At 33.4% G+C, this 16,745-nt stretch overlaps 2 protein-coding genes across 7 annotated transcripts; one reads left to right on the plus strand and one right to left on the minus strand.

The window, feature by feature from the left end:
* Positions 1–500: 500 nt before the first annotated feature.
* Positions 501–5,528, plus strand: LOC127899983 (uncharacterized). 3 transcript variants are annotated; one of them, XM_052434190.1, is made up of 12 exons: positions 501–801; positions 2,074–2,298; positions 2,657–2,758; positions 2,884–2,997; positions 3,152–3,271; positions 3,353–3,693; positions 4,066–4,147; positions 4,225–4,295; positions 4,374–4,674; positions 4,761–4,782; positions 4,879–5,089; positions 5,176–5,528. In XM_052434190.1, exons 2-12 carry the CDS (start codon positions 2,122–2,124, stop codon positions 5,198–5,200), a joined length of 1,566 nt encoding a protein of 521 aa, XP_052290150.1. In that variant the 5' UTR covers positions 501–801; positions 2,074–2,121; the 3' UTR covers positions 5,201–5,528. The 3 variants fall into 3 exon arrangements, with proteins under 3 accessions (XP_052290150.1, XP_052290149.1, XP_052290148.1); XM_052434189.1 differs by having other exon boundaries at positions 2,090–2,298; positions 4,761–5,089; positions 5,176–5,513; XM_052434188.1 differs by having other exon boundaries at positions 502–801; positions 4,761–5,089; positions 5,176–5,513.
* Positions 5,529–7,119: 1,591 nt separating this feature from the next.
* LOC102629450 (hypothetical protein) lies at positions 7,120–12,214 on the minus strand. 4 transcript variants are annotated; one of them, XM_006493700.4, is made up of 13 exons: positions 11,854–12,214; positions 11,030–11,241; positions 10,868–10,918; positions 10,549–10,679; positions 10,351–10,467; positions 10,109–10,228; positions 9,589–9,671; positions 9,205–9,368; positions 8,527–8,580; positions 8,149–8,258; positions 7,659–7,772; positions 7,439–7,564; positions 7,120–7,347 (listed from the first exon to the last, which is right to left on the minus strand). In XM_006493700.4, exons 2-13 carry the CDS (start codon positions 11,204–11,206, stop codon positions 7,317–7,319), a joined length of 1,278 nt encoding a protein of 425 aa, XP_006493763.1. In that variant the 5' UTR covers positions 11,207–11,241; positions 11,854–12,214; the 3' UTR covers positions 7,120–7,316. The 4 variants fall into 4 exon arrangements, with proteins under 4 accessions (XP_006493763.1, XP_006493762.1, XP_024949438.1 ...); XM_006493699.4 differs by having other exon boundaries at positions 11,914–12,212; XM_025093670.2 differs by lacking the exon at positions 11,854–12,214 and adding an exon at positions 11,464–11,622.
* Positions 12,215–16,745: the final 4,531 nt, after the last annotated feature.

The following is a 16,745-nucleotide window of genomic DNA, read 5'->3' on the forward strand; positions in this document are numbered from 1 at the left end:
TTTTTGTTAAAATTCTCAGTTAATAAATGAGATCAGAGTATCGGATACTGATCAGCAAGTGCCAAAAGCTATCTGATTTTATGGAGATTGGAAGGAAATCCCTTGAATTTAAGATAGATATTATGGAAAATCTGGGGGACGAGATTCTACGATTATTAAAGCCATCAAATTACAAGTTGACTGCCTCAAGTTCTACGTATATTATATAGAATGTGGGCAAGATTTCATTTCTAATTATTTAAGAACATATCTGACTCGTCTTGAGTCCAGCAACATCTGAATTTGGACCATAACAAAACCATATAAAGACTAATTTAATTTTTTTCTCAATGTGTATAATGAAAATAGTAATTAACAACCATTTTATTCCCCAGAAATTTTTGTCAAGCTCTAATCATTTGCCATCATTATTAAGTTACCAATTGATTGCACCTTGGTTTTCCCTCGCAAATCTCCCAGCTCTATAAGCCAAGCATGAATTCACCATTCCATTCCATAGAGAACGAAAGAAATAGAAGCTCACAAACAAACAAAAGAAAAGGAAATGCAAAAAAGAGTCTACACAATTCAGAATATGCAAAAAATGCATGCAAGAGCATTGCAATGCAGCTTGCCAAGTGTCAACAAATCTTCATATTCACAACACATCACTCTTCCTATTCACTTTGCGCTTCCACATATACCCATCTCCTTCTTCATTCGTTTCATATGCCTCTTGCTCTTTACATGTTCATCAAACACTTTCTCATTTCTCACTTGAATATATAGCTTCTCTGTGTCTTGTACTAGCCAGTCTGCTTGGTGAGCCAACCTGTATATGGACTTGTTTTTTTATACGTTTCCTACTTATATATGTGTTTAAATTTTGTTAATTCAGTTGACGCTTATCATTTATGAAACTTCTATGCTATTCTTTTTGGTATCCTTGATAAATTGTTCTAAATTTTGCTTCATAAATAAATGTAGTATAGATTCTTGGGTTGAGATTAAAATTAATGGACAGATTATGAATTAATATCGTTTAATCTTTACACTCTGAGATTTTGATGGGGCTGCGTACTGCTGTAACTTTCTAAAATTTGAGACCCATCTGAGGAAAGAATGCAAATCTCAAGTTGAGTATTTAGTTAGAAATTGATTAGATGGTACATTCATCAATTAAATTATTACTTTGGTATCAAGTATTTATGGCTCGTTTCTGGTAGATTGGAGCTTTTTGTTAGTGCATGAAATAGAAAAAAAGTTATGCTTCATATTTATCTTTAATTAGATATAAGAACTCATTTTTACCAGCAAGCGCGGGAAATTTAGTTTTGAAATTGATGAGAGGATCGCGGTTATTTTGATTTGAAATGAACGGTAGAATGATAGCCACGTCAATATATATGACCCTTTTCTGGTGTAGCTTCGCATTCGTTTTCCTGCTGACTATTCTGCTAAGTAGCTATTACTTGCAAGTTTATAATTGTCACAATCCATATTTATGGAATTGTTTATCCTGGATCTGTACTTGGAAGCAAATATGAGCGACTGTGTGGATGTCTCACAATCTATGAGAGCTAAAAAGGGCAGAAGTTGTTTTCTCAAGGAATTATTTCATATGCCTGGATTAGTTAATCATGTTACTTCACCTTTGTTTGGTTCCAAAAATTGTATATGTATTATCTGCGATTATGTCAGAATGGTTTCCAATACTTCTATATTAACTAGATAATGATATTAATTACTTTTCCTTTCACATTTTATTGTGTCCTCTGTCATTTTGATGAGTTTTCTTTTAGTTAAAAGCACTGACAATGTGTTTGCATATTCCAAATTCATCTTTTCGTCTCATAATGTTTCATGGAAATTTACTAGAATTTTTTTCTATATATGACTAATAATTAACGAATATCAAACATTGGAGAGCTAAGATGTGAAATGCATTGTGGATTATCAAACTCTGGAATGATGATTTGGATGGTGATGAAATTTAGTGATCATTCGTTGAAACATATATTTGTATCAAGTTCTTGGGGTTTTGAGTCTTTTCTGTTTTGGATGAATGCTAAACTATCTCGTTTTTCTGGCAAGTTTTGTTACATTACAGAAGGCTTAGACCGCTAGCCAGATATATCCACGATGCCTCCAACTGCCGCAAACAAGAAGAGGATTGTCATGAAAAGGAAAAGGAAAAGCCTTCCATGGGGAGAAGGTGCATTAAATAGCTATGCCGGTGCTTCATTATCTTTAGATTCCCCAGATCTGAAAGACAATGGCAGTTTGGATAAGCGTCAATACACAATAGGAGAAGATGGGGTGAGCTTTATTTAGTTTCATTTACTGTGTCTCAGAATTTTCGTTTGCAACAAAGCATCAATAAATTTGAAAATTTGTAAGCATATCTATAGCTCCTGGGAAAGTTAAGCAAATGAGTTATAGGAACCTGATTTTAATCTTTCTCTTGGCAGTTACCATTAATGTGCAAAAGAAATAGTTAATGGCTAAGTCATGAGTGATTGTTGGGGTATTCATATTACAGGAGGTTCTCTTTCAAAAAGCAGTTATTCAAGTGTTGAGAAAATTTTTGTTTTCCTATGCATAGCCTATTGCTTTGTGTTTTGTGATGGGCCATCTAGACAGCAAAACTATAACTTCTAACCCTCTTGTTTTTCAGCATTACTATGAGTGCCTAATTTGCTGTAACGGTGGAGAGCTGCTTTGCTGTGACACATGCCCAAACACTTACCATCTCCAATGCCTTACTCCCCCACTTGAGGTATATGCACCACTAATTGTGATTTCCCTTCTCACTTTTGGCATTGAGTTATGTGCTCTGTCTTGCCCTTTGTTTTAACATTATTCTCGATTATGAATTTTGTTATATGCTTCAATTACCTGAAGGACGTTCCACCTGGAAGCTGGAAGTGCCCCAGCTGCTCGGAACTGGAAGATCTTGAAAAACCCATTTCTCATCTTTGGAAGTCTTCTTTTAAAAAAAGCATCTTAGCTAGCAAAGTAAACGTGCCTCTTACTATCTTCATTTTTGAATGCATATCTAAACACAATTCCAAATTCTTGTGCTAATCAAAGTGCATTGGTAGCACTGTTATTAGATAATAAACAAATTTTTCAACAGGTGTAAACACACTTTTTTCTTTTTATTGAACAGCTTGTGATGCAGGTTCGTCATAAAGAATCATCCCAGTCATTTTTTGAGAAAGATGATGTGGAATGTCTAGCAGAAAAACAAACAGTATCCAAGAGAAATACTTTTGGAGATAATGAAGAAGTAATTAGTTCGTCATATATATTACCACTTTTAGATTAATCATTTGGTATCCATAATTGTTGGTCGCTATATCTGTTTCAGTGTTCTACTAAAGATGTTGATGATGGCCAAGGAATTAAGACTAGCATTAAAGTGCATGAACCGAGGATCTGCAGAGGAAGACACAGCAACAAAGAGGCTATGACAGAAAGCAAGGATGTAGATTCAAAAAAGTCAATCAGAGTCCAAGATTCTTCCACAGCAACAAATGCGGTCCATCATGAACCTACTACATCTACTTCCAGGTTACTCAGCCTACCATTAGCACTAATTGGGAATCCAGTAAATGAGCAAGGGGCTGCTGGTAAACAGCTTGCTGAGAACGCTGAAATTTCTATGCCGCATACTGACAAGGACACAACTGACAAACTTTTGATTCTGAGGTAATCTTTAACTTCTGCTATTACTTCTTTAAATTGTTGGCATTTCCTTTACAATGTTCGTTCTAGAGGACGTTAACAAAGTCTACGATCTTGAATTAGAACATATATATATATATATATATATATAATTATTCTCAGGTATGGGCGCTCTTGTTTTTTTTTAAAACGGACACGCTTTTAAACCGTTCGGTCTAACAAAGTTATTTTTTAATGAATTCCAAAGGCTGTGTGATTTAAAGGAGTTAAAAACTAACTCTCTTAAATCCCGTGGTTTAAAAGCGTGTTCGCATTAAAAAAAAAAGCAGGGCGCCCACATTAGAGAAGCTAGAATCATACTTTGCCTTTGGTTTTCTAATTTCGAAATAAAATCAGGGATGTCATGCTGGAGTCAATGAAAAGCCATGACAAACTGTTGCAGGCAAGTAAAAGTGCCCCCATTCAGAACAGGACTATGGTATGGGCTGTTTCATGGTTTCAGTTGCTCTGATTTCATTTTGTTTACTCTTTTTTACAATGATTATCAATTGTTAGAACCAGGCATGTAACGGGCCATGGGGTTATCACAAGTATACACAAGCAGGACTAGCTCATAAAGAAAAATAGTAAGCTCAGGATTGAATATGGTGACTGGCAATGCTTTTCCAAAGATTTGCATTTTAATTATAAATTTCTTTGAATAGTGTAACACTTCGTTCGAGACAGAAAATGAAGCTGGCTTTGAGGAATATACTTGAGAACTTATCTACATTTTCAAGAACAATTGGAGCTGATTCAGCTGAGCCATATCTTCAACTTTGTATGGGCAGTTTAATTAAAGGTTCTCATGTGCTTGCTTCAAAAAATCATTCTATAGGTTGCATTGCAATTAGACCAGTTTTGGCCGTGAATAAAGCTTCTGGCATAAACTATGCTGGATGTTCATCATCTGCTAAAATGAACAGCCAAGAGATTTTCATCCCACAAGTTTCGTCAAGGATCCAGGTTTTTGCTGGCTATCTCTGCAGATTCTGATGTATCTATGTCCTTATCTTCACATTCAATAACTGACAAACCGTTATTATTTGCAGAGCTTGTACACAGTAGCACAAGGTGCTCTTGCTTATCCTCCTAATGATTCAATATCAACTTTTTCATCAGTCACCTCATTACCCAAAATTTTTGGTAATAACATGACAATGGGGTCAGACAACTCTAGAAAGGAGCTTGGCATGATGGAAGCATGGTCTGAGAAGGAGCTAGATGCTCTCTGGGTTGGTGTTCGCCGACATGGACAAGGTAATTGGGCCTGCATTCTCAGAGATTCGACACTGAAATTTTCAGAACATAGAACTTCAAAAGATCTTTCGGAAAGGTGGGAAAAGGAAGTGCGGCAAATCTCCATGATCGAATCTTCCAGGTCCAGAACCAACTCACTTTTTGGATCATAACTAGATCTTGAATGAAACCAATAAAATCACTACTATCCAAACGTGCATGTTTCAGGAATATTCTGCCCTTGGAACAATGAAGCTTCAACCTCTCGTGGGCCAACGGGGCACTCGAATTCTCTTCCAAATCATATGCAGCAGCGTGACAGCATTGCTGGAAGGCAGTCACAGATTGGCTACAAAGAGATGCTTCATTTCCCAAATGCCACTTCAAGCTTCAACATCCATTCCAAGATGTGGGAGAAATCCTAAAATTCTGTGGATCAAATCCGATCTGAGCTCAACATCCTCGGGTAATATTAGGAAGTCCCTTTTTCTTAATAGTGTAATTAATGACAAATATATGAAATTTTTTTTGCATGCAATCGATTTTTATTAATGAAATGAAAGAATAGTCGTTAATTAACGGTTTCATTAGTATAATTAAGTTTACCTTAAAAATAAATAAATAGATAAATAAAATGGAAACAAAAAAAGAGTTAGCGATCACTTCTTCGCGATCGTCAGGTAATTATTGTAAGTACTCACCATCAGAGGGCATTTACTGGAGCTCATCAACTCATATGGTAAATCAATAATACCAAGGGTAACCGTATGAAATGGAAGAAAACAGGGGCTATTCATAATTAAAAGAAAACAGAAAGGTTTCCCGTCAAGCGTTTTATGCAATTAGTAGTTTATTAGGGGGGGTTGATGAAAAAATAATAGTTTGGTTGGTTAATTTAGTTATTGATCATTCGAAATCTGGAATTTTTATTTTCAATAACGGAAAATACCTGAAATGAAAAATAAGACAGCGTGAAATAATGAAAAGCCCAAAAGAAAATTTTCAACATTTTAATTTGAAGAATATGACTCATGTGCATACAATTAGGTGAATGCAAGTTATGATTTATTTTCATTAATTTACATTTTCATTTAACTAATCATATCGTAATACAATTCTTTATATAAGAGTTTGTTTGTGATGAAATCCTTACTCTCATAAACACGGTTAGTCTTTATATAGATCAATTTATTTTGTTATGAAATTTACAAATTACTACAATAGAGTCTCGATAAACTACTAGCATCTTAATCATGGAAAATCTATTGATTTAGTGAATATTAACATATTGATAAATTAATAATTTACTAAATTTATGAAGATAATATCATGTTCATAATAAGAATTTTTATGTAAGTGTGGTAGTATAATCAAATAATGTAGTGATTCTATCAAGCTACATGGTACAATTCTGATTTGATCTTGATTGAGTGATCAGTCACTTAAATAATCATTTAGTTAGATTGCATGATTGGAACACGATTATATGGTAACTCATTAAAGAAGACTTTTTAGAAGCAATATATTAAGCCAATCTCTCTCTCTTATCTCTCTTAATATAGCACATACAATACAACAATGACTTCTCATATGAAAGGTATAAATAAAAAAGGAACAACAATGACCAATGAAATGTGTAAAGCATCATGTCAATATAACAAGAAAATTATAAGTCCTCACGAGTTTAGTTTCAAATTAGTTATTTATTATTTTATGTATTAATTGGGTCCTCTAGCAAAATAAGATTTTTTGAATATTTATTATCCAATAAATTTATCAAATTATTAATTTACCACATTGGCCTCAAGCTGGGACCAACAAGAATTATTATTTAACTAAGGTTATCAATTTATCAAGTATTAATTTAACGAGATTCTATTATACTAAGATAAATAAATTTTATAGTTTAAATAGTTATTTCTAATCAATTTTTTTTCCCTTTTTTCATTTGGGGATTCAATTATTTCTTTCAGCAAAATTCTTTAAAAGGGAATAAGTATACAATTTTATTGGTAATATATATAAAATGGTCGATCAAGATAGCGTAATTAACTCAAAATCTTATTTTTTTCTCCGGCTATCAAGTATGCCATTTAAACTCACCAAAACTCAGGTAGAATTCCAAAATCTTTCCCTGAAAAAAATAAAATAAAAAAAAAAGGAATAATACACTCAAAGAAAATAAACATTTCTTTTTGCTGCTGGATATCTGAAAATATCACTCATACCAAGTTGCCTAGAAACACCATCACGCATTCTAGTTAAGAATGCATTCACACATTTCATTAGCCTTTTGTAATAGTAATAAATCCTGTGAAATGCTGAGCTAAAAATCCATATTAAAACTGTGCAGATTCTACTTCAACAGCTCACAATATGGCGCAGGTCGATTGAATCTTACTGTAAGAACGATCAAATTTATTCGTCAGTCATAAAGCCGATGTTTCATTCTCTTTTGTTAATCTATAAGTCTAAAGAATATGTATCAGACCTTTTCGTGGCTTCGTAGTTGCCCAAAGCTTGCTCAAATTTGAGCCAAGAAGGACCAGTTTCTTGAAGATTCACATTCTTAGGCCCTTCGAGATATGCCTGAACAACAAACTGTGGAGTTCTTTCCCTGTGATGCCAACATGAGATTTATCAGGGATTCAGGGTTATCAACTTATTCAACAAATACTTCTATGAAAATTTCTACTGTGGAATATACGTACTTCCCTTCATATTCTGATAGATAGGACAAATAGGCAGCACCAAAGTACATGGACACAAATGGTTTAGTTAGATCATCTGCAGAATCAACTTTGTAAGCTCTGTAGCCCAACTCCCTGGACAGAGCAAAGAAAATTTATACATGCTTCAGCATTCCGAACAATTTTAACCTCAAAAAAGGTGATCGTTGAATTAAGAATCAAATAATTTCTAACAGCATTTGAAGAATTCGTAATTTTTCTGGTGCAGTGACACAGTGACTTCAGAGGACCGATAAAATATGTTCGGAGATTAATGTAGCAGACATACAAGGATTAGTGAATATAAAATGATTACTTTTGTCTTGATTAAAATGAACTTGGTGGTGACTCCATAGCCTCATAAAAAGCTAAACTTTTTCTTTTTTTCTTTTTTTCCAGACTTCCTCTTTGTATACTCCTTTTTGACAATTTGTAACTGAGAAAAAATGTTTTCGATTTATTACAGACTTACATGTAAATCCAGAAAGCTGTAGAGTAATCGATTCCCATTAAGCCAATTCGCGGTGAAACACCATTCACAAAACGCATGCTAACCATCTCAGCAATAGCACAAAGATATGTCTGTAAAAGCAAGCAGTCCGAATTACAAAAGAAATTATGTGGAGCAGAAATTACAAATCCATTAGACTAAAAATTCTGGTAGGCAGAGTCTCAGAAAACTAGAGAACTCGGCTGTATGAATGTTAAGTCAAACTTAGATGAAAAGTCAAGCAAGTAGAATAGCTTCACAGTTTTACTTGTACTATTGGAGTGCAGGTTCATAGCAGTAGTTTGATATTCAACTTATCATGAAACAAGTAGCTTTTCTCTAATCAAACTGTATACTTACAGGTTTAACACCCTTGGTACTGAAGTACTTTGAAAGAATGATTTCTGCTACTGCCTGCAAGAAGACATCATTATCATTTATTTGAAATTTGAGGATGCAATGTTCGACATTCAAATAAGTGTTACTAAACAAAAAATTGCAGTTGTTTAATTGAATTGAGACCTTTATATCATAAAATGCAGGTAATACGGGACTACAATGCAATACTTTTCTGTTAGAAGCATTATAAATTTCTTAATAGCTTGAATTTTGAAAAAGTTTACAAAAATGATCAATCGCTTGTATAAAATTTTGTTACAGAAGAAAGGGTAAAAATCCCACATTGCTTTAAATATGTTCCTATTGCAACCAAGGGGCAAGGGCATTAAATAATAAATCTGGAACTAGACTGTTATCAGTGAACGCATTGTAAATAAACTACTTTTACTTTTTCAAGGCATCAGACAATCAAAATGAACCAAGTCCAATATTTTTTATGTACATTATACAACTCGTCAGGATAAGAGCTAATGCAAAAATAATATTCAATTTCCAACAATTCAAGCACAATAAATCAATGAAATTCTGGTAGTTTGTTGTCATTATAGATCTCTCATCTCAAGGAAGGTTTCATGGACATACATCGCCAAGGTAGGAGTTAACATTAATACATTAATTTTCATCGAGATCGTTTTGTACCTTCAATTCTACTCGGGAAAGATAGGATCTCTTCTTTGCATCATGTGAAAATCGCACTTTTCCCCTTTTTTCTCCAGATCTTGTCCACTCTTTAACAACATCAGGATGAGCCCACATCTGTTCCATGTCTTCAGGAGTCGTTATAGAGTCCCAATACTCAGTACCTGCAGCTCATTCGATAAAAAAGAAGGAAAATCAGCTCAGCTGAAAATACAGTCTATGCTAATGACGAACTTTCTACACACTGTTCACTTGATTCCATGTCTTTAGGCTCACAATTCACTTGATTCCATTTTATTGGCTTATAAAATGGACTGAAAATGATCCATAATGGAATATTGGTGCCATGAAAATAAGCTTCTACGTAACAGGAAAAAGAACAACCTGAGCTTTCTGAAGCACCTGCATGTACAGGTGGAGGAGCACCAGAAGCATTAGCTGGCGAAGGACCATCATCAAAGAATTTTCTGAGCAACAAAAATAAAATGGTAATAAATTTTAAAAATCAAAATTGATAGGGAAACAAAGCATAAACTCTGGGTTATTTCATAGCAATGCAGTAAAATGGAGAAGATCTATTGGAACACTAAAAATCGAGAGATGCCAGCATGGTATCTTTAAGAGAACAATTGAATGTCGACGTTCATTTCACATCGTGTCAAATCAATAATCAATAATTTGAAAATTCAATCATTCAAAAAATTCCTTGCTTTGAACAAAATAATATAAATGAAGAACATAACATAAGAAGGAAGGACATGACAAAACAATCAATTAAGATGGACATGATCACTCAATACATTGACAAATTTCTTAATGCACTCCTTCTTTCCAGATTAGTTCATTAAAACACCAATGCTAAAACATCGAAGGAAAAATTATTGTCTAGAAGAGAAAGAACCACCTTGATGGAAGGCTTTCTTTCACTGATATATAGCTCTTCCAATATGGCAAAGTCGATTTGTGAGTTGCCTTTTTCGTACCACCTTTATAGGCCCTAATAACAAATTCTTCGGTTCTTTCTCTGCAAATGAATTATCTTAAATCAATACTTCAGCACCAACGAAACAGGTTAGTTATGTTAATCAATAGGGAAGAAGATGTTTCTCAAGGGAAAACAGAGGGCCTACATTTCTAATAACTTACTTGTCCTGAAAGGTTGATAGCCATTTAAGGTAAGCAGCTCCAAAATATATACTAACGAGAGGCCTGAATAGAAGGTCTGGATTCTGCTCTACATCATATAATCGGTAACCCATCTCACTGAAAGCAATTTGCAGTCAAACTTTAACTCTTAATAAAAAGGGTAATGATCAAAAGAGGGGCAGAGCATTGAGCTAGTACCTAAACAGCCACACTGCATTCTTATGAGTGATTTGCATGAGGCCTACTTTAGCCTCCTTAGACTTTTTGTCATACCGAACGGCAAGGAGTTGTCTGTCACTTTCAAGTTCAGCAATAGCACAAATCATGTCCTGCAGAGAGAGTATAAGGTTGTCAAACTTGAAAATCTCACCAAGGAAAAGCAATTTACCTTGATTATCAGGTGAATCAGAGCATATGAACACTGTGTGCATAATTACACATTTCTTTATGTAATCATGTGCGATCTAGAAACAGAAACCAAATAAATTAGTTTCATTTGCTGTTCAGTAAGACTAACTGGATCTATTTGCGAGCGAAAATGTCTTCGGACTACAATATAAGCCACAGCCTGAAAGAAAACACCACCATGTGATGAAGGACAAGTTAGATATATAACAATAGTGAAAACCATTTATAAACATAAATTGGCAATTAAAAAAAATATATATTTAACATTTACCCTCATCTCAGTCTGTGTCAAATAAGGCTGTCCATCAGGATCCCTTGAGAGATGAACTTTCTGTCCTCTATCCTCTCCAGCATCTATCCATTCCGTGCTGACTTCAACTTCCTTCCACATTTCCTTCAAATCCTCAGCTTCAATACAATCATCCCAATACTTGAAGCTGACCACCATCCTTGCAAATTGTTCTTGATCACTTCTTATAGCATCTACATATCAATCAAAAAGAGAAAAAAAAAACATGAAATTCAATCCCACTGCATTAATTGCTTCAAGCACAATTAACCAAATAGAATCTTTTACTCAAATTGGTGACAATCCCCAGCGGAAAAAAAGATTAAATGGATTCTGATGTTGTGAATCTATATTTACATTTCTAATTTCACAAATTTTACTAGTCTTATTTTTCTTCTTGACAATCCCCTTCTTACCTATGTGAGCGAGATTTGAAGCCTAATCACACGTGATCACATGTATCTCCACGAGAAATTTTATCTGCTAAACCAAACTAACATCCACGAAAATAAATTTTACTGGTTAAACCAGCTAACATGGATTCTGTCATATTAAATTAGGAACCCAAGTGATTATAAGTATATCAGTATAAGTCTCATATAATATGAGTTTTCATCTAAGCAATACTCTCATATAATTCCAAAAAAAAAAAAAAAAAAGAACCCAACTGATTTTATTAATTCAAATACTAAATGCACACAAAAGTCAAAATATATTAAACAAAAGAAACAAAAATAAATTCCCTAATATCACAAAGTACTGCAAAAATTCCAAAGCGAAAAGTTAAAGGACAGAAACCCACGTACATGCATGCAAATATAAAGATAAAACGACGGCGTAAATGGAGAGAAGAGTCGGGTACGTACGTAGGTCAGAGGAAAGAGGAAATGGGGAATGGGAATGGGAATGAATGTCTCTCTCTGTGCGCAGTTTGTTGTTGTGGGGGGGAATGGAAAATGAAATGAGAAACTGAAGCCAAACAGAAAGGAGAAAAAGGCAAGGGGAGAGGCCAATTGGAATGGCTGCATTAGAGTGTGACACGTGTCGTGCCACGCCTGAAACAGGTATGTCTGCAAATTCGGCAAGTATTTTAGTAATACAGCTGCGGCCTGGCGGTCTCGGTGTTTCTGTGCACCTCGTTGTTCCTTGACCACTGATCTTGTTTGCCATTTTTAGATTATTAGGTCAAAGTCAAATATTGCTTGTTGACCAAATTGTAGGATCTTGATCTATTGGCATGCAAAATAAATCATTTCCATATTTTTGCCAGAAAATTAAAGTGCTTAACATGTACCAAAAACTTGGAATATACTCATAAAATCTTGAATATCTTTGATTCCAATCCTTATTAACAATTGGGTTGGTAATTTGTGGTAATTAGTGTGTTTGGATTAATCTGAAATGACGTATTAGTAAATTGGGTATGAGTTTCAAGATTCCCCACACACAAATTCATTATGACACTAAATATTCAATTGATTATATTATTTGACTCTTTTTATCCTGTTGAACTAAATTACGATATCAATTTGTTCAATAAAAAATGTAAATTTACGATAATAACTTAAATTGTCATCATAATTAACAAATGATACAATGTTTTATTTCTTTTTTTTTTTCAAATAGAAACAAGAGTGTGCATGTTTACTTAAAAAGTTAAAGATAGTGAACTAAAACATTAAAAAAGATTGTCTTATGGGTGAAGATTTTCTTTAGAGAAGACTTTCTTTCTCTTATGGCATCTGTGGAGTGGGTAGGTGCTTCAGGACCTATAAAGAGAATGCCTTTAGAATTCGACACATTGGTGGTTGGTAATGACACTCCAACGATCACGTTAGATGAGTGTGGAATTGGATGTAAACCCTGAAGTAAGGAGAAGGTAGTAGTGTTTAGAAGATAATAATGAAGAAGAAGACTTTTTTTACTTAAAAACTTGACCTTTTTATATGAAGTGTCCAAGAAGGCGTTCTTGAGTTCATTTGGTCACGTGGAAGACACTCATGGGTCTAGCCCCTCCTCAGAGAGTGGTATAATGATACTTGAGCCTTATATTCAAATATTCGAGTCATTAAGATATTTTCCTTATGTGACATGTGTAGTTTCTTAATTGGTGACTTATTTGAATTTGTAGGGACCAAGATTACGTTACAAGTAGCATTCTCTCACTGGATTCTCAAGTACGTTAGAAAAGTCAAATGCTCCCTGATCGTTTTACGTTGGCCACGCTTAATGGTCTCCTTGCGACCATTAACCAAAATGTTGTTCCTTTCACCATCAGATGATCATTTAGGCTTCCTTGGAGAGGAAGGTGGTTAATTAAAATAAGCCCATTGGTCTATAAAATGAGTTGACTAAAATGTGATGAAGGCCCTGTCACATCAAGAATAGGAGACAATTTAAAGCTAGTTCTAAAAAGAGAGAGGGGAAAGATAAACTCTAAACCCAATATGGCATAGGTCGACTCGATGGTCCTCGTTCTCTTTCTTCACTTTTTTAGTTTTGCTTTAGATACTTTCAACATTGCTAAGTAGCCTTAAGGCCTTGATGAATAAATGAAATATGTTCTCTCTATGATGGGGGCTTCTCGACGTTCCTCTTTTTGAAGACACATGGCATTCTCACATAGGCCCCCGAAATTAACCATCAACATCCAATAAAGGAGAAATTCTCTCAATTTATCTAGAATTATCTTTGGTAAAAATATATTAACTAATTGGTGTTGTCGTAGTTGTGAAATGTAGTGATTATTAAGAGATTAGTGGTGAGTTTAGAATGCGCTTATTGTTAAGAATTGGGTAGCAAATTTGGAATGTGGTTATTAAATTTTATACTCATATCCGGCATTAAAGTTTTAAAGAAAATCTCTTGAAAATGTAGATTCTTTCACCATTTGTGTTTTATTGGAGGCCCGAATTTTCAGTTGTGCTTATTGTCATAATACTAATCAATGATAATTTTGATAAATTTTTTTGGTAATATTTGTAAGTGTAATGTTATGTATAAAAGAAAAAAAAGAATTTGAAGGAAGAAAAAGAAATTAATATATATATATATATAATTAGAAGGAATATACCTGGGAATATTATTTATTATGTATTTATGTTCCAGAAAAATTGGATTCCAATGAGTGAGTACCTGAGTGGCTGTCATTGTCTCCACGATTAAAATGGGAAAAGGTTAATATATTTTTCCTAGGAACAAAAAATCAGGATTCAAGCGTCAGGACCACGTGGAGGGAAGATTTGCGCCCAACTACCCAAACACTACGCCCCTATTTTTAATGCGTTGCGTTTAAGCAAATTGTAGGAGACTGGAACTAAGGATGACAATAGGCACCGCCCGCAGTGGGTTTATTATTATCAAATTTAAATTCGCATAAAATTTAAATTATTAAATCCATTCGTAATCTGTAGTGGGTTTTAATTTTTTTAAAAAAACTTACCTGCGGCGGGTTTTAACAATTACCGAACCCGTAATGATATCCAGCGGATTTTTTGCGGGTTTCTGTATTTAAAATCACAAATATTTAATATATAAATTTATAATAATAACCTCAAATTTCATATAACATATTCAATTTTATATTTAAACAATGTAAATGAAAAATTAAAATTTCCACATCAATTCAACACAAATTCTCAAATTTAAGTATAAATTATACAAATCTATTTAAAAAACACAAACTAATATCTAAAAATAATAATTACATTTAATATTATCATTTAAAACAAGATCGAAGAGAATATATTCATTTTATTTACCACCATAAGCACCCATCCAACACAATGCTTATAATAATAATTAAGATTAATATTTTCAAATACTAATTCGAAGGGAAATGCCTTTAGTTTTCTGTAGGTTATAACTTTAGAATAAGAGATGAGTCATATACACACATACACAACTTTGATCCTTTGGTCATTTAGTAATTTGACTAATTACATTATTTTCTTTATATATTTTATATTTAAATTAAATTAAAAATATTTGAAAAAAATTATTGTGGGTTTGGTGGATATCCATGCGGGTATCCACCGGATATAAGGTTAATACTAAATCCACCCGCATCCATATGCGGATTTTAATTTATAATACTAAACCCACCCACAACGGATAAAATTACCCGCAACGAACAGATTTTGGCGGATAAATTTGGACGAATTTATGAATTTACGGGTACAATTACCATCCCTAATTAGAACGCACCGCCGTCCCCACTTGGATCCACCGACCAAACACAACGACAGCATGGCCATTGTCATATTGTTTTGTTCTTTGCGGTCCTTCGAGTTCTTTCATTTGACAAATAAACAAAAACCTTGTAGTTGATTGATGAAGATGCCTGTATGTATTTGTCGTCTAATGAATAATGATTCACGTGCCGTGCCCTGGTGACAGAGACATTGTAAATGACGTAACTTTTGATGTTAATTTGTCCGCAAATTGATAGTCTAGGTGTCTAACTGATTTGATCTTTCAGAATAAAGGAGCCGTAGAAATTAAATTTGGAAAAAAAGAAAATAATATATAAGAATATTTACTATCAAGGGTTGATGAGACCAATTGAACCATTTTTACTAGGCTAATGCTAAATTATATGAATATACCTTATAATCCTCTAATATAAATAGTAAATGAATATTATTTATATGAAAGGGTTGTAAGGTACATGCATGTAACTTAGAGGGATCATTTTTACTATAGCATAGTATAATTTTTTATATAATAAATATTTTTTTTAGGAGACAATATTACCCCAACTTTTGTTAAGTTTCTACTAGTAGTAGTAGAGGGAGGGAAGTGACTTTTGCCATCCAACTAAAAGTGACCAAATGGTAAAGGAGTGAAGAAGTATTCAAAGTTAAATAAATTTAGGTAGAGTTTATTATTATTATTTGTTTAAAATTTGAACGAGTTTGAATTTCTTTTGAAGATCGAATAGGTCTAAAATACAAATAAATGTATAAATGACATATTTATTTTTCTTTTAAAAAAATTTTGAATATAAGTTACATATTATTTGTTTTTACAATTAAAAAAATCTAAACAAAATTATTCAAAATTTATGTCCTTACAAATCAAAACAAAAAAAGGAGATTACATTTTATAGTTTAAGAAATAAATGCATTAATTTAATAGAGATATTTTTATAATATAAGATTTACTTCACATTCAGACCTTTTCTTATTTAGCTAAGAGTCAACAAAAATTTATTTATTTTAATTTAAATGTAAAGGTATGAAATTAATAAAAGTTTCATACTTAATACATTTACTAATAACATTTCATATTTTATGAAATTAAAATGAAACACTATTTTTTTCTTTCATAAAATAAAAAAATAACACTAAAGAGAATATTATCGTATAGGAATAAAAAAATAATTCAAAAGAGTGCTTAAAGTCTTACTTTGCTATCAATACTCGTGTGATTTTACTCTAATTCACTCAAAGGTCTAAACATGGATGAATGGCCGACGGATACGTAGAAGTGAATGAAAGGTTTGTGAATTACTGTATCTAAGCTGAACCCTAACCACAAAGGTGGTAGCAGCCGACTTGTCGGTAGGACCCGCTAAATCCCAAAATAAATACAAAGACGCAGCCGAAAAAGGCCCAGTCTGGTCTAACGTGGCTGCCGAGGAGAGGACGCAGAGCTTTTCTCAGCTCCAGCTAGGCTATCGCTAAACGACGAATTC

The sequence above is a fragment of the Citrus sinensis genome, chromosome 9 (genome assembly GCF_022201045.2).
Source record: "Citrus sinensis cultivar Valencia sweet orange chromosome 9, DVS_A1.0, whole genome shotgun sequence".
Lineage (NCBI taxonomy): Eukaryota > Viridiplantae > Streptophyta > Magnoliopsida > Sapindales > Rutaceae > Citrus > Citrus sinensis.